The sequence below is a fragment of the Trachemys scripta genome, chromosome 6 (genome assembly GCF_013100865.1).
Source record: "Trachemys scripta elegans isolate TJP31775 chromosome 6, CAS_Tse_1.0, whole genome shotgun sequence".
NCBI classification, from domain to species: domain Eukaryota; kingdom Metazoa; phylum Chordata; order Testudines; family Emydidae; genus Trachemys; species Trachemys scripta.
The window spans coordinates 97,670,707-97,698,210 of record NC_048303.1 but is presented as its reverse complement, the minus strand read 5'-3'; the positions used below and the strand labels follow the sequence as shown (position 1 = coordinate 97,698,210).

The 27,504-nt window shown below is 43.5% G+C and overlaps 1 protein-coding gene across 4 annotated transcripts in view; it reads left to right on the top strand.

The window, feature by feature from the left end:
- Window positions 1-26,450, top strand: part of TLE1 (TLE family member 1, transcriptional corepressor) — a 106,288-nt gene extending 79,838 nt beyond the window's left edge. For all 4 annotated transcript variants that reach the window (XM_034773100.1, XM_034773099.1, XM_034773098.1 and 1 more), the window contains exons 15-20: window positions 14,021-14,270; window positions 16,039-16,286; window positions 18,649-18,796; window positions 19,188-19,338; window positions 19,813-19,889; window positions 25,821-26,450. In XM_034773100.1, coding sequence (XP_034628991.1) covers window positions 14,021-14,270; window positions 16,039-16,286; window positions 18,649-18,796; window positions 19,188-19,338; window positions 19,813-19,889; window positions 25,821-25,928 — 982 coding nt within the window. In that variant the 3' untranslated portion in view covers window positions 25,929-26,450. The remainder of the gene's footprint in view (window positions 1-14,020; window positions 14,271-16,038; window positions 16,287-18,648; window positions 18,797-19,187; window positions 19,339-19,812; window positions 19,890-25,820) is intronic.
- Window positions 26,451-27,504: the final 1,054 nt, after the last annotated feature.

Genomic DNA, 27,504 nt, shown 5'->3' with positions numbered 1-27,504 from the left:
ATCTGTCAGGTTGGCCTGGGCGCACCCTAGAGTCATGTCTTCATGGCGCTCAATATAGAGCCCCGCCGACTCGCCACGCCTTCAGTTCCTTCTTACCGCTAGTGACGGTTGACTGGAATTTTCCGTAGCCTTTGCTTAGCAAGCGCATTCTACAGTTCTTTATATCTAATTTACCTTAGTTATTAGTATTGGACTAATTTGTAATTAGAATTGTTGGGGGTCGCTCCCCATTTCGATTCCTTGGAGCCGTGGTATGTCGCGGTCCGGGGTGCATGCCAAAGAGTGATCCATGCTCCTCGTGCTTACAGTGTCTAGGGGAGGATCACCAAAAGGATCGCTGTAAGATCTGCCATGAGTTCCACCCTAGAAATCTTAAAGAAAGAGAACAGCAGCTTAAAGTAATCCTCCTGGAGGCAGCTCTACACCCCCATTCGGACCTGGGCTCGGGACCTGGCTCCTAACACATCGTCCTCGACAAAGAGCACCCTGGCATTGTCATCAAGCTTGGCACCAAGAAAAGATCCGTCCCAAGACACTCGGTACGGCACCTCCCAAGGCCTGGCGGAGAGCAGGCACCAGTCCCACTCACCGGTGCCTCAGAAGAAAAAGAAGCCAGACAGTTCGTCACCTCCGGCTAAATCCAGAGAAGTGAGACCCCAGTCGGGCCACAGTTCCGGATCCCCTACTGGGGCTGCGTCAACTCCTGCCCAGACGAGGCAGTTGAGTCTGGAACCCCCCCAGTCACCCGTCCCTACGGGCCAGTAGCTACAGCTCCCTTCAACACAGGAGCTTTCAAAGCTGCTTGAGACCTGCTGCACCTTATGGCACCATTCTCGCTCCCAAGGAGGGAGCCACCAGCACTGGCGGTCCTACCCTGCCTCCAGGTGCAGTCAAGAGGAAAGCCAACAATGATGTCCAGGCACTCCCCTCTCCATGTCCTTCTTCACTGGCCCACTCAGATAGAGAACCTACTCGCTCCCCGAGCTCTTGATGCTTGAGGCATCGAAGCTCAGCTCCTCTGTGGTCTTCAGTCTCAGAGACCTTGGAGTAAGAGTCTGATTCCTACCAGTCTAGGAGGAGTAGGAGCAGAAGATCGAGGTCAGGGAGAGACAGGAGAGAGCCCCAAGCATGGCCACTGCAGTGGCAGAATCCACCACTGGGCCTTTCACCAAAGCCAGGGAGGGATTCAAAGGCACTGCTCCGCTTCTGTGGCCTCAGCCACCTTCGTCCCTCCATCAACCGCGCAGCTTGCCTTGGCTCCTGCCCACACGCCAACACCAAAAGCCTCGGCACTGACCTCTGCACCAGTGACTCGTCTGACTTTGGCACCAGCACCGATCTCGATGCCGACTACGGCACGGGCACCGACGACCCTGACAACGATGCCAGTGATGGGCCCGCCACCTTCATCAGCGCAGACAGGGCGGTTGGCACCGGCTCCATCGATGGTTCCACCAGTATTGCGGATGACTGAGCCAACACCAGGTTCAGTGTCGACAACTCCGGCACCGGCGAGCGCTGCATCAGCACCGAGAGTTGTGGGACCCCTTGGGAGCAGATGGCAGGGAGCATCCTCTTCTTATAGGTGCTTCCTCCTCATCGTCGCCAGACATGGAATTGGCAGGCACAGCCATAACCCTAGCGCCTGAGGACAACAAGGTGCTACAGCTTCCATCGTTGCGAAGGAGCAGGAGGAGGAGGATCCCATGGCGGACATCCTAGCACCCTCCGGATCTTCTCGTATTGCCCTGCCACTTACTAATACTATTGTGGACCCCATCAAGACCCTGTGGCAGACCCCATCTTCCTTGCCGCCCACTGCCAAGCGCAATGAGAGGCGTTTTTTCGTGTCCTCCAAAGGGTACAACATTTGTATTCCCACCCACCTCCTGACTCTCTTGTTGTGGACACTGCTAACCAGCGTGAGAGGCAGAGTTTCCAAGGGCCCTCTCCAAAAAACAGGGAGGCTAAGCAACTAGACCTTGTTGGGCGAAAGTCCTGTTCTATAAGGTGTCTGCAGCTCCGTATTTTGAACCAGCAGGCCATCACCAGCAGGTACTCTTATAACACCTCTGCAGGGATGGTCAAATTTACGGAGCTCCTCCCTTCAGACTCCCGAGCAGAGTTCTCAGCCTTCGTGGAAGAAGGGAAGCTAGTCTCCTGGGCTTCCCTCCCGGCCATGTTGGACGGTGCAGATGTTGCCTCTAGGCTCATGGCTACTGGCTCCAAGTCTCAGGGCTCCCTTATGAAGTCCAGCAGAGTATTCAGGACCTCCAGTTTGAGGGTGAGACTCTCTTTTCTGAAAAGACAGACAAGAGGCTGCACAGCCTGAAAGACTCATGAGCCAGCCTCAAGTCATTGGGTCTGCATACTCCAGCCACAGAGCGGAGACACTTCCAGCCGCAACCTCCTCTGAGATTCCATCAGCAGAACCGACAGGACGGCTGTCAGAGGAGGAACAGGAGTGGCAGGAGGAGACAACACCTGTCTTCAGGCCAGGGCTCTGGCCAACCCAAACTGGCTTCTGGCCCTAAACTGGTCTTTTGAAGGTGTGGTTGAGGATGACGCACAGGATCAGAGACTGGATCTACCCCAGTGTACCTTTTCCTCCTGTCTCCTTTCTACTGTGCATGGTCCTATATCACGTCAGACCGCTGGGTGCTCCGCATGGTAGAGAGGGGATATTTCATCCAATTCTGTGCCCTTTCACCCTCCTTCCCTGTCCCTCTTCAAGGACCCTTCTCATAAGCAGCTCCTTATCCAAGAGATGCAGTTGCTTCTATCGCTCGGGGCAGTGGAGGAAGTTCCTCAGGAACACAGGGGCGAGAGCTTTTATTCACGGTATTTCCTAATACCGAAAGCCAAAGGCGGCCTCAGGCCTATCCTGGACTCGTGAGAATTCAACAAGTTTGTGAAGAAACTCAGGTTCCACATGGTCGTCTTGGCCTCCATCATCTCCTCGCTGGATCTAGCAGACTGGTATGCCGCTCTTGACTTGAAGGATGCATATTTTCATATCGCAATCACTCAGCCCCACAGGAAGTACCTCAAGTTTGTGGTCAACAGTACCCACTACCAATTTACAGTCCTCCCGTTCAGCCTGTCAGCAGCACCTTGAGTCTTCACCAAGTGCATGGCAGTCGTCGCCGCATTCTTGCAAAGGCACCAGGTACAGGTGTTTCTGTACCTCGACAACTGGCTGATCAGAGGCCACTCCAGGACCCAAGTGGAAGCTCAGGTCAGATTCATCAGAGCCACCTTCGACAGCCTGGGTCTACTTCTAAATGAAGCAAAATCGAATCTGTCCTCCATCCAGAGGATAGAGTTCATCGGGGCAGTACTGGACTTTACCCAAGCAAGGGCATACCTGCCGGAGGCAAAGTTTCAGGCCCTGAACGATGTGATTCAAGGCTTCAGACAGTTCCCCACCACTACAGCGAGAAACTGCCTGAAACTTCTCGGACACATCGCTGCCTGTACCTATGTGGTGCAGCATGCCAGACTCAGGCTTCGACCGCTTCAGTCATGGCTTGCGTCAGTGTATCACTTAGCCCAGGACAGCTTGGACAGGATCGTGACCCTGCCTTGCCTGGTCCCCAACTCCCTCCTGTGGTGGATCGACGCTCAGGGGTTCCCTTTGCTGCCCCAGAACCGTCTCTGTCACTGGTGATGGACACATCAGTCTTGGGCTGGGGAGCTCATCTGAGACACCGCAGGACTCAAGGCCTCTGGTCTCAAGCAGATCAGGGTCTTCATATCAATATCAGAGAGCTCAGAGCAGTGCACCTAGCATGCTAAACCTTCTCTCCTTACCTAACCGGACAATGTGCATCAGTCATGATGGACAATACAACAGCAATGTTCTATAGCAACAAACGGGGGTGCACACTCCTCTCCCCTGTGCCAGGAAGCCCTCGTGCTTTGGGACTTGTGTAGAACATTCAATACACCTGCAGGCGTCATACCTCCACAGGGTACAGAATGGGCTGGTGGACCACCTCAGCAGGTTGTTTCACAGCCATGAGTTTTCCCTTCGCCCGGACATCGCAATTTCAATCTTCCAGAGGTAGGGTTTTCCCCAGGTAGACCTATTTGCCACGCAACGCAACAGGAAGTCCCAGCAGTTCTGCTCCTACCGGAATCACAGCCCGGGCTCCAGCACAGATGCGTTCCTCCTCCACTGGGGAGGTTCTCTCCTATACACCTTTCCACCCCTACCGCTCGTTCACAAGGTGCTCCTCAAGACCTGCAGAGATCGAGCTCAGATCATACTGATAGCACTGGCCTGGCCCCATCAGCACTGGTACACGTCTTTCCTAGACATGTCCATGGGAACCCCGATTACCCTGCCGCTCTTCTTGGACCTTCTCACACAATATGACAGGCGTCTCCAACACCCAAACCTCCAGTTATTTCATCTCATGGTGTGGAAGCTCCATGGTTAAATCATTGGCGCTTTCTTGTTCAGACCAAGTTAGACCGGTCCTCCTTGGCAGTAGGAAACACTGTACAAGAGCCACATACCTTGCCAAGTGGAAGAGATTTTCAGTCTGGTTGGCACAGTGCCACTTGCCCCCGACGTTAGCCTCAGTGCCGCTCATTCTGGGCTACCTCCTCCATCTGAAGCAGGAGGGACTCTCGTTGTCTTTGTTAGGGGTGCACTTAGCCGCCATCTCGGCCTTCCACCTGGGTGTGCAGGGCCGCTCTGTGTTTGCTAACCCCAGGGTCAGACAATGCCTAAAAGGCCTCGACAGGCTATACCCTAACATCTATCAGCCTATCCTTGCCTGGGACCTCAACTTGGTCCTTTCTAGGCTCATGGGAGCCCCCCTTTGAACCATTAGCAACATGCTCCGTGCTCTACCTCTCTTAGAAGGTGGTGTTCCTGGTAGCGATAACCTTGGCCAGGAGGGTGTCTGAGCTCAGGGCGTCCTGTATTCATGAGTGCTATAACCTGGCAGGTGTTCCTGCACCTCCGATCACTCCACCAGGGCGCAGGCTTCATCAACAGCATTCCTGGCTCAGGTTCCCACTCAAGAAATCTGCAGAGCAGTGACGTGGACCTCCATACACATTTTCACCACGCACTATGCGATTACCCAGCAGGCCAGAAATGATGTGGCCTTCGGACGAGCAGTACTCCAATCAGTGGACAACTCCGACCTCGCCTCCTGAATTTGGGCTTGAGTCACCTGATTGGAATGGACATGAACAAGCACTCAAAGAAGAAAAAAATGGTTACTAACCTTCTCATAACTGTTGTTCTTTGAGATATGATGTTCATGTCCATTCCAATACCCACCTTCCTTCCCCTCTGTCAGAGTAGCCGGCAAGAAGGAACTGAAGGGGTGGCGAGTCAGCAGGGCTCTATATTGAGCGCCATGAAGGCACGACTCCAGGGGGTGCCCAGACCGACCCAACAGATGCTGCTATGGGAAAAATTTTCCAGCCACCATGCACATGCGCACGCACACACCTGATTGGAATGGAGATGAACAACACATCTCGAAGAACAGTTACGAGAAGCTGAGTAACCGTTTTTTCAGATAATTGATTTTAATCTTGTTTCGCGTTTGTACTTTATTTTCCTAAAGAGAGGTTGATTCTTATTGGTTGGAAACCATTAAAACACGTTTATTTGCAACGAAATATAGCCTTTACACTAAATTTGATGCATCTTTTTGCTAATCTGGAAGAATTATTTAATATTTATTATATATAATATATAAAATTTATTTAATCTCTAAATTATATAAAATACACATTTATTTAAACATTTGCGTAGCTTAACATACGTTTATTCAGATACTTAATTTTTACATGTATTTGATTTAAATAACAATATCTGATGGTTTTTCTTTTGTTTTAATCATCCATTTTTAGTAGGGCTGTCAAGCAATTAAAAAAAATTAATCGCAATTAATCACACTGTTAAACAATAGACTACCATTTATTTAAATTTTTTTGGATGTTTTCTACATTTTTAAATATATTGATTTCAAATACAACACAAGTGTACAGTGCTTACTTTATATTTATTTTTGATTACAAGTATTTGCACTGTAAAAAAGCAAAATAAATAGTAGTTTTCAATTAACCTAATACAAGTTCATTTAAAAATAAAACAATGTAAAATTTTAGAGCCTGCAAGTCCACTCAGTCCTACTTCTTGTTCAGTCAGTCACTCAGACAAACAAGTTTGTTTACATTTGCAGGAGATAATGCTGCCCGCTTTTTGTTTACGTCCTCTGAAAGTGAGAAGGTGTTTTTTGTGGCATGGTTGTAGCTGGCATCGCAAGATTTTTACGTGTCAGATGTGCTAAAGATTCATATGTCCCTTCATGCTTGAACCACCATTCCAGGGGACATGCGTCCATGCTGATGACAGGTTCTGCTTTATAACAATCCAAAGCAGTCCGAACTCACGCGTGCTCATTTTCATTATCTAAGTCAGATGCCACCATCAGAAGGTTGATTTTCTTTTTTGGTGGTTCGGGTTCTGTAGTTTCCGTATTGGAGTATTGCTCTTTTAAGACTTCTGAAAGCATGCTCCACACCTCGTCCCTCTCAGATTTTGGAAGGCACTTCAGATTCTTAAACCTTGGATCGAGTGGTGTGGCTATCTTTAGAAATCTCACATTGGTTCCTTCATTGCGTTTTGTCAAATCTGCAGTGAAAGTGTTCTTAAAATGAACATGTGCTGGGTCATCATCTGAGACTACTATAACATGAAATGTGTGGCAGAACGTGGGTAAAACAGAGCAGGGGACATAACAATTCTCCCCCAAGGAGTTCAGTCACAAATTTAATTAACACAATATTTTTTTAACAAGCGTCATCAGCATGGAAGCATGTCCTCGAGAATGGTGGCCAGGGCATGAAGGGGCATAAAAATGTTTAGCATATCTGGCATGTAAATACCTTGCAATGCCAGCTACAAAAGTGCTGTATAAATGCCTGTTCTCACTTTCTGGTGACGTAAATAAGAAGAGGGCAGCATTATCTCCTGTAAATGTAAACAAACTTGTTGTCTTAGCGACTGGCTGAACAAAAAGTAGGACTGAGTGGACTCTGAGGCTCTGAAATTTTGCATTGTTTTGTTTTTGAGTACAGTTATGTAGCCAAAAAAATCTACATTTGTAAGACGCACTTTCATGACCGAGATTGCACTACAGTATTTTTTGTCAGGTAAATTGAAAAATACTATTTCTTTTGTTTATCCTTTTTGCAGTGCAAATATTTGTAATAAAAATAATATACACTTGTATTCTCTGTTATAATTGAAATCAAATATATATGAAAATGTAGAAAAACATCCAAAATATTTAATAAATTTAAATTGGTATTTAATTGTTTAACAGTGCGATTAATCTCAATTATTTTTTTGAGTTAATCACGTGAGTTAACTACAGCCCTAATTTTTATCTAAGCTGGGCTTCATTGAAAGAAATATGTTCTCCTTCTACCACTTATTCAGGCAGAGATAGTGTATAGTCATAAGTGACAAAGTGTCTGGTTTATTTAGAAAAGATGTTTTGGGAAGATGAGCCTGAACTCCTAATGCTGTATGTTTGTGTGTTTTTGTTTTCATATCATCTTTGTTTTGCTTTTGTGTGTGTACACACACCAGGGCTGTAGGCCTGAGGTTGGAAATACAGTTCTTCTGTAGAAGCAGCAGAAGAGGTCATCTTTATTTATACAGTGACTAAGATAAGCGGTAGCTTGGAAATCTGCAAGGAGTGTTTGAGGAATAAATCAAGCCATTTGCCCCTCCATTGGCAGTGCCATACTTGTTCTGAGGAAGGATCACTTCATTTTCACAAGCGTTAAAAAAATTTCAAAGAAAAAGGAAGAAGCAATAAGATGTTGTTGGTTTAAAGAGACAACATGAGTGAGGTCATATCTTTTATTGGTCCAGTTTCTGTGGGTGAGAGAGACAAGTTTTCAAATTTACACAGAGCTCTTCCTCAGGTCTGGGAAATGTTAAAATTAAAGATATTACCTCACCTACGTCTCTCTAGTATGCTGGGCCAACATGGCTACAACAACACTGCATATTGTTGGTTTGATATTACTTATTAATTGAATTACTTGCATTAAAAGAGAATGAACATACACAGGTATGAATGTACAAGCCTTAAATTAGGTTCAAGATTTTGCATTCTAGGAATAATCATTGTGATACATTGAATGATGATGATGATGTGTCCAGCACTTTACACATACAGGAAGATATTGTCTCTGCCCCTCCTCTTCCCCAGGACTAACAAACTTTGTGCATATTAATTTATAAATAAACTGAAATATTAGAAAATCTGATGTTTTGGAAATATTGGGAGTTAAGCAGTAATCTTCAAAAGCAAGATTTCATATATTGGGGGAAAAAAATAATGTGCACAAGTATGATTATTACTCTGAAAGGTGACTGGGGAAAAATGGCTTGGGTGGGGAACTTCATGTTTCTTATCTCTGTCACAGCCAGAACAAATCTGGTCAATTTACAAGTTAAAAAAAAATGTCTTCATAACTGCCAGCCCTGCAAAACCAGCATGAGATCTAAATGTCAAGTTGTGTTTTACTTGTGTATCTTTATGCCTGTGTATTTTCACCAGTAATAAAAATTTTGCAACTGGAACTTAAACGTGTGTGTGTGTGTGTGTGTGTGAGAGAGAGAGAGAGAGAGAGAGAGAGAGAGAGAAAATATAAGCCCAACTGCAGCCTCTCACAGCTGTCATGATTCTATACCTGGATTCTCTTCCTAGATCTGACCTGTTGTGACCTTGGGCAAGTCACTTCACTGCTCTATGCCTTTGTTTCTTCTCCCACCCTTTGTCTGCCTGGTCTATGTAGCTTATACATTTTTTGGGACAGGCAATGTCTTTCTTATGTGTTTGTACCTTGCACAATGAGGCCTTGATCTCTGTTGGAGTCTCTAACCACTACTGTAATACAATCCTGTGTGTTTAATGAGGCAGGAAATATGTGATCATGTAATTAAAGACTTTATCATAGTTCATAGGCAACCTCAGTTTTGGCATTTCCTAACTTTAAAGAGCTTGACTTTGTAACCTGAATAATGTTTAGGGTTTTTTTCAGGGCAGGAAGGGGTTGTTTGTCATACGTTTTAATGTAATTACTTACAGACTATCTGTTACTTGTCCATTAAACACAAATAGAAGTTTCCAGCATCCTTGTGGGTTAATCTTTGCTCTTGTGTATGAGGAGACTTGAAGAGTAAAAATTAACCAAAAAGGGAAATGTGTGGGGAATGCATCTCTTCCTAGAGAAATGCCTTTTTCAGTGGTGTTCGTTTAGTTTGTATGTGCTTTTATTATAGCTGGGACTGGTAGCACTGTCTATTATTAAGATTGCCTGACATGTCTGCTTATAAGACCCTGGTTTCAATTGCTTCTAACTTTGTCAAACTTCAGACGATTGGGCTGAAATTTACCATGCCTGATGTCTGCCTCAGGCTGAATTTAAAAAAAAAGAAGTTTCGGGAAAAACTATTAAGTCACTTCCGAGAATGAGGGTAGGGAAAAATTTATTGTTTTGCACATGTGGAAAAATTCTGGTGACATTTTCTTTGAAAAACACAAGGACCTCCATGCTTTGGAGTGGTGACATGAAATTTGACAAGGGGTGACCTTTATGTCAGGACTATGCCTTTTGCCACCCTTGGGAAAATCTGCCCAAATTGGGATTACAAACCTTTGAAAAATCACACCCGGTCAATAAAGACTTGCTTGATATTAGCAACTAAATTGCAGGGACTGGCTCGGCAAAGAGCTTGAGACAAGGAGTCAGGTGGTAGGGGGACAGTGAGATTGGATAAGGAGCCTGGGGAGAAGCATTGGACTGGAGCCACTGGGGAAGGGATCATGGGTATGCATGAAGACCAGGGAGACAAATCAGATAAGGAGCCAGTGCGTGATGGGGGCTTGGACTGGCTGGATAAGCAGACTGGGACTGGAAAAGGGATAGAGACTGAGGCTGGAATGGGGAGTCTGAAGGAGTTGAGACTAGGATTTGCTGGGCAAGGGCACAAGGATTGGGATGAGAAGCCTGATGAGTGGGGACTGGCTAGCTGAGAAGAATGGGACTGAATGAGGAGCTGAGGTGGGGAAAAGAGGACGGGGATGGGCTGGGGGGAACAGCAGAAGGGGTCAGTCTTGGGGGAAACAGACAGAAGTGTCTGTATCCACTAGATCACACTCCCCTCAAGAGCCTGGAATGGAACTCAAGATTCCAATTCTTCTGCTCTCAATAAATGTCTGTGAAATCCACTGAAGGGATGGTCCACATAGAGGATGACAGCCTTCTATCCGTTTCTCCCTGAGCTCAAGTGGCACAGTGATGTGGAGTGTGGTAGATATAAAGATTCCAAACCTGCTGATGACACCTGGTGGTGTCAGCCTGATGTGGAATTTCAACCTTTTCAGTTTATTACTTTAAAAAACCTGGGAAATTACATCTAAAAAAGCAATGTGTAAAAAAAAAAAACAAAAAAAAAAAAAACCACTATTAGGCTTGCAAAGTCAAAAGTTAGGAAATGCCAGAATTATGGTTAGCTGTGCAACCTTAATTTTGCTCCCATGCACATGCATTATGGGACAGTCATTAATTACATAATCACATAGTATTTTTATCACAGGACCTCATTTTGTTCATCCCTTTGTTTTTGTTTGTTTTTTAGGGTAACAACGTTGGCAGTAATTATGGTATTTAGAACAGTGGGCTTTTTGAGTGAGTAAAGAACTGCCCTCTAAATCAAATACTAATGGTATTTATAAATGGAAACTACTCATTGGATGAAAGGAGTTATAACCAGTGAAGTCACCTACACGATATTAACTGTTGAGGGCTAGTGTTCACTTTGTTCCTGTGCCCTGAAGGAGGAAATGAACTAAAAGGAAGTGCTACAAACCTGAGACAGCCAGACTCATATTGCCCTCTCTCTTTTTTATTGTCTATCAGCATCATGAAGATAAATGGTATATTCAGTTCTATGCAAGGAATGTACCGTGATAAAACTTGAACATTTTATATTCAAATTATTTTACTAGGGGGCTTCAGAAGTTTTCTCAACATCTACTGTTAGCATGTGACAAACACTTGTGCTGTCACAGCCCCAAAAGCCAGGCCCTAGACAATTTAAAAGAATACTGTGATTATGTTTTGCATTATCAATCTACTTCCCATTTAATAAGTCTTGCAACAATATAACTTTGTCTCTTGTGCTTTTTCTTGTATCTTGTTTCCCCTTTACTCAAATTTTCCATCCTATTATATACATTGTGTTGTGGAGTGAGTATCCTTCCATTCTTTTTCTCTCCATGCCCTTGTAACCTTTTCTTATTCTTTCCTAATGTTATCTTCTGTTCTTTACCTCCAGTTCTACATTTTTCTCTTGCACACATCTTCCTGAAGATCTTTCTCTCCTTCACTTCTTGGCTAGTATAGCCCCCTCATTCTGTTTCTTGCTCACGCTCATCCGTACGTACCCATTCACCTGTGTGCATTCACTCAAGTATGAATTCCACCACATGTGGTCAGCTATAAGAAACATCCATGCCTTAACATAAATGCAGCTTGCTTCCCTCTACTCTTTTCAGAAAACAATAATAGCACGTGGGCTGCTCTTCTTCCATTCCTTCCTTCCATACTGAAAGATCATTAGTGATATCTGGGCTGCTCTGCTCTCAGGCTTAATTCTTTCCTTCAAGGGTAGGAGCCAGCTGTTCTATCTATTCTCTCCCCACCCCTAGTCAGCGTTCTCGCCCCATTTTAGTAGGTTTTTCAATTCCTGGTTATAGCACATACTACAGAAAACACAAATTGGAAAAATCCGAGAGTAATAGTTTTAGGATAGAATGCGAATTAAATAATGCATGTAATACTGAATTTCATCTGATTTATACTGACTGAGAATCTGTAGGAAGGCTGCATTTGGAGTATAGAGTAGACCCTTTGATCATCCTTTTATGAAAAGGATATTTTAAGGAAAAAATAAAAGGGATAACAAGGGAGAGCACCAAACAATGTGACTCAAACTGCCCAATTTGTATTAGTGAGCAGGTAGTTCATTCTCCTCTCCATGTTCATTCAGTTTTTGGCCTTTTTGAGACTGTCATAAATGTGGCGTCAGCATTGATGGTAGTATTGGTCTTTGTGATGTGAATCAGATATATATTAAAAACATTAGGACAAAATTTGGGATCTCACCAAGGCAATAAAATGTGTTAAGTTAGTGAAAAGGTTTTGTCCTATAATGGTTTTGAGCTATAACAGAAACGCTAGGCCCTAACTTCTATTAGTGGAGTATTGTGAAAGTAATACATGTGGGGCATCTGCCTATATACGTTTTTCCTTGAAAAAAGTATAATCTTTATTTAGCTACTGTTCTCCACATCACAGCCATCAGTTTCAATTCACTCATTCTCAGATGGTGTGCAGGAGGGTGCGGGGCATGGCGGGGCTCAGGGGACGGAGTTGAGGTTCAGGGTACGGCAGGGGCTCAGGGCAGGGAGTTGAGGTGTGGAGTGCAGGAGGGTGAGGGGTGCAAGGTGCGGCGGGGGCTCAGGGCAGGGAGTTGGGGTGAGGGATGTGGCAGGGGCACTCTGGACAGGGTGTTGGGGTGTGGCTTCTGGCCCGGAGCCACTTACCTAGAGCGGATCCGGGGTGGCAGCGCTGCGCACCGTGGCTAGGGCAGGCTCCTTGCCTGCCCTCGCCCCGCTGTGCTCTGCTCCAGGATGCAGCCGGAGTCTCGGGGGCAGGGAAAAACGGCGCCATGTGCTGCTCTTCCAGGTACCTCCCCCAAAGCTCCCATTGGCCGCGGTTCCCTATTCCTGGCCAATGGGAGCTGCGGGGGGCAGTGCCTGGAATTGAGAGCACAGAGCCCTCTACTCCCCTCCCCCCCGCCCTGCCCGGATCTGCAGGGCCATAGTTCCAGCCGCTTCAGGGAGCTGCACGGGGCTCGTGGTGCCACGAGGTAGGCAGAGGGGCGGGGGGTCCATGGGCAGGGGGGGCACGGGGAGCTTGGTGGGCCGCATGAAAAAATCCCGCAGGCCGCGTGTTTGAGACCCTTGATCTAGATCATCCCTGATAGATGTTTGTCTAACCTGCTCTTAATAATCTCCAGTGATGGAGATTCCACAACCTCCTTAGGCAACTTATTCCAGTGCTTAACCACCCGGACAGTTAGGAAGTTTTTCCTAATGTCCAACCTAAACCTCCCTTGCTGCAATTTAAGCCCATTGCTTCTTGTCCTATCCTCAGAGGTTAAGGAGAATAATTCTTTTCCCTCCTCCTTGTAACAACCTTTTATGTACTTGAAAACTGTTATGTCCCCTCTGTCTTCTCTTTTCCAGACTAAACAAACCCAATTTTTTCAATCTTCCCTCATAGGTCATGTTTTCTAGACCTTTAATAATTTTTATTGCTCTTCTCTGGACTTTCTCCAATTTGTCCACATCTTTCTTGAAATGTGGCGCACACAACTGGACACAGTACTCCAGCTGAGGCCTAATCAGCACAGAGTAGAGCAGAAGAATTACTTGTTGTGTCTTGCTTACAACACTGCTGCTAATGCCAGAATTATGATCGCTTTTTTTTGCAACAGTGTTACACTGTTGACTCATATTTAGTTCATACTTGCAGTCTAGGTGTTTGGTTAAATTCCCTGAGGCTAAAAGATGATTAAGTAGTTGCTATGACCTCATAGACTTTTTTTTTAAAGGGGATTTGTTAATCGTACCACTTAATGCACTTTTATTTTTTGCTCTAATTACTTCTCATGCAAGAGGAGATGGAACTGTCTGTTGTGAGTGGTCTCGTCCCATCCCAAATTTTCTGTGCCTATAGCATTTGGCACTGCAGCTTAAATTGATATAATATGAAAAATAAAATTAGCCAAGCAAAGGAACTGCTGAAAGGTTGCTCTTATTTCTCACAACTCAGCAATGTAATGGTTGACCTAATTCTCTGTCTTTTTCTCTTCTCTTCCCTCTTTCCCAAAAAGAGCATACTCCTTTCACGTTACTGCAGATGGTCAGATGCAGCCTGTACCTTTCCCTCCTGATGCCCTCATTGGACCAGGAATCCCTCGCCATGCTCGTCAGATCAATACCCTGAATCATGGGGAAGTAGTGTGTGCAGTTACCATCAGCAACCCCACAAGACACGTGTACACTGGGGGAAAGGGATGTGTCAAAGTCTGGGATATTAGCCAACCTGGCAACAAGAGCCCTGTCTCTCAGCTGGACTGCCTGGTAAGCAAACAGTAACTTGTGCATAAGGTTAACTTCTCCTTGGAGACTCAATAAGGAAATAGCTCTCCAGGCCTGGATTTTATTCATATTATAAGGAAATATCAGGCAGTTCTGTTTCCTGCATTAGGTATATAACTATTTTTTAAAATAAAATGGTGGCAGTGGTGAGGAAGAATCGTAGTTTATTCATCACAAATATGATCAGTAACAATCAAATGCTGCACTAGACAGATGACTTTTAAATGGAAATTGTCCCCAGTTCTCCCTCTTGCAGATAATGGGGGTTTCCCCGTTAGTTGAGATGAAAGTGACAGAAAGTGAATGCAGTCATTCTTGCTCTGTGATGCCTAGAACATTCCATAAATATTTCTCTTTTGCTACAGTTCATTTAAATAGAAGGTAGTTACAGTGCTTGATTACAGTACAGGGCGTGGTCTCAAAGTTAATATGTATTTGCTCTTGTTCGGAACATAAACGTACATCTGTTGAGAGCTGACAATGATTTCAGTGCTGTATTCAACATGGAGCAGGCAGGGTGTGCCTGCTCAACTAGTTCAGGAAGCTTCATACACCATGCTCTGCTCCACAACCAATAAAATCAGCTGAAAAAGGTTGGAAAGAAAGGCAACCAGTAAAATGTGAACTGTGAAGGCAAGTGCTCTACTAAGGGTATAAGCTATAAATCCCTAAAGTACCTATTTAAAACAGCATGTTTGCTTTCAATATTCAATGGTGTTGGTACAAGCGAAGGTATACAGTCAGGCTTTGCTGTGACCTTCATTACTATCCCAGTGTTAGCCATCAAATATCATTGCTGAATATATATGATGTGCTATGTGGAGGATGCAGTCCTGGAAGCAGTATTCATAGTTATCTATGTGTAGGTTATGTAGTCTTATTGCTGCTTACAACAGGGCCAACAAGGTCTGCTACCACAAAAAATGATTGTCCTGCTGTACTAAGGAAAGTGTAACGCAAACAAATAGCAATATTGCTTTCTTATATGTTTGGAGTTGTAGGCTTTATCCTTTTGGTTCTCATCACAATAATTTTGCTATTTAAAGTGAGGAAATCATGACAGCCAATAATTTATGGAGTAAAACTTGTAATGGCTGAAGCCAGGACTGTTTCCCCTTAGTACTTTTTAGTCAGCAACATTATCACAAATGTGAAACCAGTTATGCGTAAGAGCCCTGCTGACAAACGAAGACCCAGTTTAAGTCCCAAGAAACAGGTTAAAAGCAGTCAGGACATAAAAGGTGCAGCGTTTGTGTATAAATAGTAAGCACAAAATAGAGATTAAGGAAAAAAACTCTAGGATGGCATTGGTCTTACAACCTGTTTTTCATAGATGGTTTCTTCACACTGCCAAAGTAAGAGGTCATTTGCTCTTTCAGAAATATTCCTGCAGTGTTGGCAGTCATAGCAGAAGGAGTGCACTTGTACAGCAAGCAAGCTCTTGGCTCTGTTAGCTTAGCTCTGTCAGTTTGTAATGAGATGTAAGAATTGCTACCCATCAGATTCAAAACACAGTAGGCTTCCGTACTTGCAATATGAAAATTGTAGCTTAATTTCTACAGCTGTACTCTCTGCTCAGTGGTGAGAGGTAGGAGATGGAAGCCATTTAGAATCTGCTGGTGAATTTTGTGTACTTTGGCAGCAGGAAAATACAGCCTACTGTTTAAAACTTGGATGCAGCATGGATCATGTCATTGGTTATTATCAGTAGGAATTTATTAATGTAACTGAGGTGGCTTGTATTATACAGAACAGAGATAACTACATCCGCTCCTGTAAATTGCTGCCTGATGGATGCACCCTCATAGTTGGTGGGGAAGCCAGCACATTATCCATATGGGACCTGGCAGCACCAACTCCTCGTATAAAAGCAGAGCTGACATCATCTGCTCCAGCCTGCTACGCTCTGGCTATCAGCCCCGATTCCAAGGTCTGCTTTTCCTGCTGTAGTGATGGGAACATTGCAGTGTGGGATCTGCACAATCAGACGTTGGTCAGGTGAGTTATTCTTACTTTACAAAAGGATTTTTACTAAAGTTACTCTTTAGATAATTAGCTAAATATTTATTGTTCCTACATAATGTTTCATGATAAAAGTGTTACGTAGGTAGTCCCTGTTGTCTAGAGAACAGAGTGAATCCTAGTTTAGTGATGATCTCAGCCTAGTCCTGGAAAACATTCTCACAGTTCATAAAGGACCTGATCCAAAGCCCACTAAAGTCAATATAAAAATTCCCATGGACTTAAGTGAATTTTGGATCAGCCCCAAATCACCGCAGACCGATATATATCACTTTAATCTTCATGGTTGATGAAGAATGAATGCAAACTTTGGGGTAGTATTGAGGTGTATTTCTTTGTCTTATCTTGACCCTTGTTACATAAGTATTGAAAATCACCTGCTTATAAATGGCAACAAAATTGGACTATCCAAAAGTGATTTAGAAGAGTGTGGATGCTGCCAACTGTATCAATAAGGCATGAAATACCAATAGTCCATTGTGCATGAGAAATGGGTGTTGACAAGACATTATACTTTTGACCATGTGTTCTTTGGGAAACTTCCTGTGCTGTAACATCTTGGGCTTTTCTGTTGAGATTTTTTTTAGCATACAGTTGATTATACTGGCTTTGGGATGCACCCAAGGTGTTAAACGAGGCTTGGAGCAGCTCTTAAATTTTGTTTAATTTAACCATAGTATAAATAATGTTAAATTAAAGTTGAAACAATTTCATGCATTCGGTTTTTTTCTGCCATTCCTCCCCAGTTTTCGCCTCTCATATTTTTAAGATACTATTTTTGGTTGTTGGTCCGTTTTTTTGGAGGCTAATAAGTGATACTCTTTGCAGCCAATCTCTAATTCTTTTAGGATTGGTTGGCAGGCAGTATGATTAACTTAATGCCCAGATAAGTCATTTCCGTAACTGACTTTCCTTTAAGACTTCAAGACAAAACAGTAAATGTGCTAGAGGCAGAATCCATTTCTAAATGTGAGTGCCTGGCATGGTAATGTTATCCCTTTCTGCCATTATGCAGAGGCTGGATCTGGAATTGCCTGGGATAGCTTATAGTATAATCATGCTGTGGTTCACTGAAAAGCTAACTTTTGGTCCATTGCTACTAAATTTGTAGATATTCATGGTACTGTAAGGAAATGGAGCTTAAATTAGGAATGGCCCTGATTTTCAGTAAGTGTTGAGTACACACTCTGGGCCTATTTAAAGTGTTTCTGAGTGGGCACCAAAAAAACTGAGGTACCCAAATCCTAGTCACTCTTTAGGATTTAGGCCCACATATTTGCACCAAGTATAAAGCCCTTTGTGTGTTTAGATCCACAAATTTGATTTTGGCATGTCCTAAAACGTGGATGACCCTTGCTACGTATTTAAATTATGTCTGAATACAAATAAAATCTTTCTAAATTTTATGACACTCTCATGAATGACCAGGACTAGCTGCCATAGTGCTGTGATGCACTTTTTTCCTCTATATGTTTGCTTCTATTCTTCCATTGCCTGCTACTTTACTAATTGATAACTCCTTGTGTTTTCAGATCAGTGACTCAAAACAAAACGTGCCACATGACCTTTATTGTGGCAGTTGTAAATGATTTATAGTTGACTCCCAAAAGAGTCTTCCCCCCCCCCCCCCGCCCGCCCCAACCTTTGACACTAAGGCAGAGGACTTCCCCAAAGTCAATCGCTAGTGAAAAATGCAAGCATCTCAGAGGATGTCAGTCTAAGGATCAAGGAAAACTTGTTGACCCTGTGTTGCTGAGAGCTGGGAGTTCCTAAGGCAAAGCTTTAAAACAAAACATACTGTTTAGTGACTATGGGATCTCATGACCTACTACCACTGAGGGCATAATTTTGCTGATTCAGTCATGGTGGCGGTGTTGTTTTTAGTTTTCTGGATTCCTTCCTACTAATATTTATGTAACCAAATCTGCTATGTATTTATCTTCTTGATTCACAGATAAATAAAAATGCAGAAATAACTAGTTTGTCCCCTGGATAGTCTGTTTTTTAATCTTGGTGATTCATTCATTTTTTCCAGGTGTGATGGCTAACATACTTGTACTTTGTGTTTTAAATAGCTTTCCTTCCTCCCAAAATTTGATAGGAAATATTTGACTGCTTTTGTTTAGCTAGCTGTATTACAGATCATTTCCCTAACACCTGCAAAGTGGTTTTTGTAATGTGTACATTTCATGTTCAGCCAGTGGGAGGGGCTGGCTCTTGCACATCAGCAGACTCAGAAGAGATGACACACACATACAGAATCCAAAACTAACAACACAACAGTGTTTACCTTGAGCTCTGGCAGGAAATCATTATTCAATCTGGTTTGTTTTATCAGGCAATTCCAGGGCCACACAGATGGAGCCAGCTGTATTGACATTTCTAATGATGGTACCAAGCTCTGGACGGGAGGTTTGGACAATACTGTCAGATCCTGGGACTTGAGAGAAGGGAGACAGCTACAACAGCATGACTTCACATCACAGGTGACTAGGTTTTCCTACTTTTTTTTTTTTTTTTTTTTAATTTGCCAGTTTATTTAGGATGATACTCAAGAACTAAACCCAGTGCAAGTGGGAAATTTTTATTTTGCTGTTAGAAACCAAAACATGCATTATGTTTTGGAATTCCTATAGATTATTGGCTCACAAAAATGCAATGATAGCCTAAATGACATCTCACTTCCCGTTCCCCCCAAAACATAGTTTGAATTACATGAATAGATAACTAAATATTCCTCTATTTTCTTGTCAGAATTGGAACGATATTCTTGCTGGTGAACAGTTTGGTTTTGGTTTTAGTCTCTTTCCTCCACTGTGATATTTCATTCATTAACTTTGCAAAAAGATAAAGATTTTCCTTGTTTAATTTCCCCAGATCTTTTCCCTTGGATATTGCCCTACTGGTGAATGGCTAGCTGTGGGGATGGAGAGCAGCAATGTGGAAGTACTACATGTAAATAAACCAGACAAGTATCAATTACATCTTCATGAGAGCTGTGTGTTGTCACTTAAGTTTGCTTACTGTGGTAAGTTGGCCTGGAAGCCAGGGGTTCCTATGTTCTAATCCTTGCTCTGCCAGTTACTTACTGTATGACTTGGGGAAGTCACTTCACCTTTCTGCCTCTTATTCACCATCTGTAAAATGATGGTAATACCCATCTACCTTCCTCCTATGGCTGTTGTGAGAATTAGTTCATGTTTGTAAAGCGCTTTCTACTTACTAAGTGGTTATTTTTTTAAAAGTATTACTATTACAAGCAGCAACAGCATTCCTCTGTGATGCGTTTCATATCCCCCCTTCCCCTCCCCACACAGATGTAAGCAAAAACCATGTTGATTAGTACCAAGAGCTTTGAATAGTGCTAATCAGCCAGCTAATAACCCCTGAGGTTAATATGCCTATTGAGTTAAACTTCATAAATGTGAGTTGAAAATGTAAAATCTGTCAGTTGTTGGATGTTTTATTATACGTTCTCATTGCCTTTCTGTTACACTTCTAGGTAAATGGTTTGTGAGTACTGGAAAAGATAACCTTCTTAATGCCTGGCGGACCCCGTATGGAGCCAGTATATTCCAGGTAAGAGTAATAGCCCCCCACCCCTAGTTTCTTTAAAAAATATATATAATTTTTTTTTAATGTTATATTTTTCTTTGAGTGATTGCACATGCCCATTCCATTTCAGGTGTGTCTGTGCCCAATGCACCAAAGTTGGAAATTTTACCCTTAGTGGTACCCATTGGGGTGTCATATGCGCCCTCAGCCCCCTCATGCCACTGCCCCAGACCTCCCTCAGTTCCTTCGCACCGCCTGGGATCAGTAGTCAGAGTGCATGGGCATGCTGTTGCAAGTTTCTCCCTTTACACGGAAATTATCTTCCTTTATGTAAATAGTTAAGTTAATGATATTCGTTGGTGGTAGATGATTGTAGGTTTTATTGGTTGTTTTTCTTGGAGCATTGGTTCCCTCTTATTCGTGGGTTACTGACACCCAGTACTGAGGTATGCGTTGGTCTTCAGGTTTTAAGTCTTGTGCTGGTTACAAGAAATCTATGCCAAAGAATGATTCTTATTTCACCTGCCCGAAGTACCTTGTTGTGGGTCATGTTCGAAATCCCTGCCAGATTGCAGGAACTTCAAATCCCAGACGAAAAAAGACAGGTAGGTGAGACTGCCATATCCTCCTGCAGGCTGCTCTGCATCCACCTTCTATACCTTCCTGTCAAGGAGGGCATCAAGTACTTTAGCATTGGTGAAGACTGTTCCTTGGGACACTGCTTCTGAAAGTCAGCACCAATCCCCTTTTCTAGTGGTGAGAAAGAAGCATGGAAGACCAGACCATTCATCAGAGGAGCCGAGTCTTGGATCATTCAAAGATCAAGGTCCCTGGGAACATCCATCAGTAAACAATCTGGAGGACAAGATAGGGTATCCTCTGGGAAGAGATGCTCCCTGTTACCAACCTCTTCTCATCAAGGGTTATCAACTTCAGCACCCATGCCTGGGCCATTGAGAAGGACCTCTACTACAGCGCTGACTCCTTCAGTGCAAAAATAATAGCACCAGGAAAATCTCTTGGTACTGATGACACTGGAGACCTATGTGGCAGCACAGATTCTACTCTGTTTCATGGTGCCAGATTCTCTGATGGTCCAGGAGACGTGCTAGTGAAAGGCCCTGGCTATGGACCTACCTCAGAGACAAGTTCATCCCTCAATACTGTTTGGGGCTAGCTCTTTGGAGTGTCCAGTGCTTTCTCGCTCAGTTCCATCCAGAGGTAAACAGCATGCTGTCCACAGTTCCGATATCTCTGGAGAGAGACCCCCAGGCTCTGGCGCTGCTTGGCACCATACCACCATGGTCATGCGAATCAGGGTCTTCCTCGGATTGTGAGGTAGGCTCCTATGTCCCTCACTCCTGGGTTAGATGACAACACTCACCTTCATTGCAGGAATTCCGTTCCTCTTACCTATTACATGTGCAGAGATGTGGATCTTCGGAGCCGTTGTGGCTGGGATCCTATGCCATATCTATTCCTTACTGGAACCTGTGGGGCATGCCTCCCACTTCCAGATCCTCCCTGGTTTCCTAGCCTTATAGATCTTCTAGCAGATGACAGATCACAAGGTCTGTACCAAGAAGACTTTCAAGACCAGACTCATGCTTCCAAACATTGACCCACTGCACCACAGGAGGATTAGCCTCGGCCTCCTCTGTATTTTTCCTCCTCTCATCTGATGAGACTATAGTCCCCCAGGATTCCTCACCTGTCTGGAGGGTTTACATCAGGGTTTATCGAGAGTAGCTACCTCTTTTGATATTCCTGCTGAAGTGGTTCCAGGAGAGTTCCCACAGGCTTTTGAGTTCAACATTATGGGTTCAGCAGGGCCTTCTAGAGTGGCTTTGCCCATCAACACCTACAAAATCCTTGTGGCAAATGCTATCCTCTGCCTTTCACAGCTAAGAGAACTGACAGAGGGTGCCATGTCCCTTCTCAAGGCTATGAACATTTTTATACCCATACTTTGCCAGGTTCCTTAGTTGTCTTGGAGGTGAATGAGCTTGTGTCAGGATTGACCATCTTCTACACCAAAGGACAAAGATATGAAGAAATTAGACCTTTTTGATAGGAAAATTTATTCCACATCTGGGCTGCAATTTCATATCTTTAGCCAACAAGCCTAATTGGCCAGATACGACTTCTCCCTCTGTGACAATATTCTGTAGTTCTCAGACCACTCTGCAAGCATCCTTAGATGGGGTAGATTGAGCAGCCAACACCATGGAATCTGCAATATCCCTCCCATATTTTTTCTGACTTGTTATCCCGGTTCCTATATCCTTGGTCCCATATTACCACAGATCAGGGGGTCCTAGGTACTGTGAAATTGCTGTTTATTTCCACTCTCCCCACCCAACTTCCTTCCCCACTTTCTCTTCAGAGAACACTCTCATAAGGTTGTTCTCCTGACAAGTGCAGTTTCATCTCCATTTGGGAGCTATAGAAGAGGTTCCCCTCTTTATTGAGGTTTCTATTCATGTTATTTCCTGATTCCAGAGTCAAAAGGAGGTCTCAGACTCATCCTGGACTTGTAAAATGTTAAAGAAAGTAAGGTTTTGCATGATAACCCTAGTCTCCATCATCCCCCTCCCTGGATCCCAACGACTGGTATGCTGCCCTCAGCTTGAAGGATGCACATTTTCATGTGGCTGCCCCATAAAACTACAGGAGATTCCTAAGATTTCTGGTCAACAATATCCATTATCAATTTGCAATCTGACCCTTCTGCCTGTCTGTTGCCCTAAGTCTGTATATTTATAAAATGCATGGCAGGCGTAGTTGCATTCTTAAGGAGAGCAGGAGTCCAAGTCTTTCCTAACCTGGATGACTGGCTGGTATGGGATCAATCCAAACTACAAGTGGAAGTCGGTCTATCCTGGATCCAATCTGTCTTCAGTGTTCTGGTTATGTTGAACAATGAGCACAAGTCAATCTTCTTCCCAGTTCAGAGAACACAATGTATAAAACGATCCTGAATGCTCCAGTAGCCCGTGTTCCTACCTCAAGTCTGATTCCAGACAGTGTTAAACATTTCCATAGATCTCAAAGACCATCCACCTACAACAGTAAGATACTGCCTCAGATTACTGGGGCACATGGCCTCCTGCACATATGTGGTTTGGCATGCCAGAATTTGTCTCCAAATGTTGCAGAGCTGGTTAAGGTCAATGTACTTCCTGGCTCATCACCCATTGGACATGTTGATTTGAGTACTTGGGCATGAGTGATAGCCTCCTTGGTCTAGTGCAGTGCTTCTCAAGCTGTCTGATGTGGGGAACCGGCAATTTTTTTTTCCAATGTGCCAGTGACCGGTGCCATATTATTATCCTATTTGACGCTCTTATGAGGAAACTCGTCGTGGACCGGTAGCCGATGGCTTGCGGACTGGCACGGTCTACAGACCACCACTTTGAGAAGCACTGGTCTAGTGGATGGATCCAGCCAATGTGTGTGTGGAAGTTTCCATTGCCCCTCCTTTACCCACACTGACTTTTTGATTACAGGTACTACTTCTCTAGGTTGGAGAGCTCACCTAGGAAACCTACAAACGCAGGACCTGAGATCTCATCAAGATTTAGCTCGCCACATGAACATATGGGAGTTCAGGGCTATTCATCTGGTCTGTCAGGCTTTTCTCCCTCACATCAGGGGAAACACTCAAGTCCTCATGTACAACACTGCAGTGATGTTCTACATGAAAAGACAGAGGCCAGGTCAGACAATCTCTGTCAAGAGGCGATACATCTTTGGGAGTTTTGCAATTCATCTCAAAGCCTGTCACCTTCCTGGTCTTCAGAGCAGCTTGGAAGATTGCCTGAGCAGTTTGTTCAGCATAGATCATGAGTGGTCTGTCAGGCCAAAACTTGTGAGGATCATTTTTCAAACCAGATCCCTCACATAGACCTGTTAACTACTCACAAAGTGTCAGCTCTTTTGGTCACAGTCAGGGATTGCTGACAGATGCTTTCCTACTTTCTTGGAAAGACAAACTGCTGGATGCCTTCCCTCCTATTCCGCTATTTCTCAAGCCCAAGAAGGGTCATGTTTGTATGGCCCACATAGCACCAAGTTGGCCTAGCCAGCGTTAGTTCTCCAATCTGCTTAGCCTTTCTGCCAGGTTTCCTTTGACACTATCTACAGAACCCAATTTTATTTCCCAGGACCACGGTTGCCTGCTACATCCCAACATGGCCACTCTCCATCTTACTGCCTGGGTGCTCCATAGTTAACATCTCTAGAGCAGGAGTATTATGTTCTCATGAATAGCAGGAAGCCATTTACTAGATATGCTTCCCTGTTGAAGAGGAAACAGTTCTCCTTCTGATCAAAGCAGAGAGGTGTTTTTGCAGTCATGGCCATTATCCAACATGTTTTGGACTGTTTGTTCCATCTGAACAAGAAGGCCTATAGATTACTTACATCAGAGTTCACCTGACAGCTACCTCCATTCTCCACCCACCAATTGCAGGCCACTCAGAGTTTTCTAATCCTATAACAGTCAGAGTCTTAAAAGGTCTGGACAGGCTATATCCCCATGTCATGGATCCCATTCCTCCCTGGGACCAAAATCTGGTGATAACAAGTTTGATTGGTCTGCCCTTTGAACCAGTGGCTACCTGCTCTTTACCTCATCTATCTATGAAAGCAGTGTTTTTGGTGGCTATTACCTTCATGAGAAGGGTGGTGGAGTTACGAGTTCTGGTAGCTGACCCTCCTTACTCAGTTTTTTATGAGAACAAGGTATACTTGTGCCCACATCTGAAATTCCTGACTGAGGTGGAACTCCAATACTTTAATCAGGCCATATATTTACTGACTTTCTTTCCTAAGCCCTGTTCTCCTAAGGATGAGGAGAGGTTCCATATCTTGGATGTTAGAAGAGTACTTGGACAGAATTAGGTTTTATAGATCATTGTCCCAGCTGTTTGTGTCAGTTACAGTCAAAATGAAAGGACTTCCAGTCTCAACTCAGAGGATTTCATCTTGCATACATCTGTGCTATGATGTTGCCTATGTACCCCGCTCCAAACAGGGTGGTAGCACACTCTACAAGATCTCAGGCAGCTTCAGCAGCTTTTTTGGCTCATATACTTATAACAGACATTTATAGAGCAACTTGGTCATCAGTGTACCTTTATTACGAGTTATGCTATATCAGGGATCGGCAACCTTTCAGAAGCGGTGTGCCGAGTCTTCATTTATTCACTCTAATTTAAGGTTTCGCGTGCCAGTAATACATTTTAACGTTTTTAGAAGATCTCTTTCTATAAGTCTATAATATATAACTAAACTATTGTTGTATGTAAAGTAAATAAGGTTTTTAAAAATGTTTAAGAAACTTCATTGAAAATTAAAATAAAATGCAGAGCCCCTGGAGCGGTGGCCAGGACCCAGGCAGGGTGAGTGCCACTGAAAATCAGCTTGCGCGCCGCCTTCGGCACTCGTGCCATAGGTTGCCTACCCCTGTGCTATATCTCAGCATTCCAAAGATAATGCCGCTTTTGGACAAATAGTTCTTCAATCCTTGTTCAGGTAGACTCCAAAACCTACCTTTGGATTGTACTTCTTGTGCGTCACCTGAAGTGGAATGGACATGTGCAGTCGCTTGAAGAATTAAAAACGGTTACTAACTTGTTCTGTAACTGTTGTTCTTTGAGATATGTTGCACATGTCCATTCCATGATGCACCCTCTATCAGAGTTCATCTGGCTGGAAGGAATAGAGGGTCTGGGGTGGCTCTGTTTTTTATACCATCATGCAGCAGCACCAGGTGGCTGATGGTGCATTCGCCTCCCCAAAGGGTACCGCTAAAGGAAAAATCTCTCGTTCACTGGGCACACACACGTACCTGAAGTGTATGGACAAGTGCAATACCTCTTGAACAGCAGTTACTGAACAAATTAATAACAATTTTTGTGTTTTTTGTTTTTTTTTTCCCCCCCCTTCTAGTCCAAAGAGTCCTCATCAGTGCTTAGTTGTGACATCTCTGTGGATGATAAATATATAGTCACTGGCTCTGGAGACAAGAAAGCTACAGTCTATGAAGTCATCTACTGAAAAATGTGATGGGGACATAACTTATAGAGTTGAACTGGGCCAAATGTTCTTAATTTGTAGAAGTAGAGAGGTTTTACCTTTTTAAAAAAGGAACAAAATATCAGTTTCCAGACCTTGACGTGAAACAACTCCAAGTATACAAAATAAAATAGAAGGCAACGTCCAGCAACTAGGTATCCGCTACCTGAACCAAATGAAACACAAAGGCAAGATGGACAGATGTCGCCTAGGTTTTGTGGATTTAAAAAAACTGAGTCTGCTGATGAATGTTGAAGCCTTTTATTTTTCTTTCTTTCTTTGTGACCTCATGCAGATCTTTCTCATTGCCTGAATATGTGGGATTACCTTTCTTTTCCTTGCAGTTCAACTTGCATTCTGTCCTGTGTAGAGCGGTGGTGTCTGAGACAAACTTGTTTTCTGGTTTTGCATCTTGTGATATGTTTTTGTATTTTTGTTGAAGGTCAAATGTTTGTATAAATTGTAAATATATTTGGTTTATTACAGTAAAGGCTTTAGTACCAACAGTGTTTTTTGCTCTCACTTATTAAGCAATCTGTTTAAAGACTTTTTGGGATACGAGTACCTTTTGTAGGAAAATACAAAAACTATGTAAAGTTTGAGAACGATGTCCTATACTTCCTTTACTAACCATCCCTAAAGTTCATTATCATACCTGAAAACTGTAGTTTCACATACCAGTTTATAAAATTCAGTAGGAACTGTTTTATGCTACAGAAAACTGAAAAGAAATTTTTTTTTGTAACTGATCAATTAGTGCCAATATAAAAATTGAAGAACAATTCATAAAGATGTGCATTTAATTATAATTTTTCTCAAATCTCCAATATATATTTGATTTGGCAGATGTAATATACATATTTGTGCCTAATTATAACCCATTGAGTTTGCTCCAAAACACATACAGTAAGAGGTGACTTTTCTCACAAACCTAATTAATCAAGTTCACCCAGAACTACATTTTAAATTACTACATCAAATCTCTGGTGGATTAAAGGGAGATTAAAGTGAATAAATGTTGTTGGACAAATTATACCACTTCAGATTCTAGTTTCTCTTTGGCTAGGTCTACACTACAGGGAGGTCGACCTAAGATACGCAACTTCAGCTACGCGAAGACGTGCCCTAAGGCTCTGTGAAATCTTAGTGAGGGCTCCTTGAGTTAAATTGGATCGTACTCCTGCCATTGACTGGGCCACTGTTATGGCAGTTTTGAAGAACCATGCTTTGATGCCAATTACCAAAGCTAGAAGCCCCTAAATTATCTGACTAGGCATTATGTACTTTAAAAATAGAGCTGGGAAGAGAGTTTGTGAGAACGACTACTTCTGATGCACTTAAATTGTGTATATGTTGGAAAACTACATCTGCTATTCGGTTATGATAGTCCTAATTAATAGGATTTTGTCTAACAGTTTGCATGATAAGCTCAGATACTATGCTAAAGAGGGTCACATATGTACCTTGGTCCTAGATAATAAGCTGAATAAGCAAGTTATATATGGAGCGTACAGAGGAACAGGTGGGAAGTTATATAAATGGCAGACAAACTAAGGTT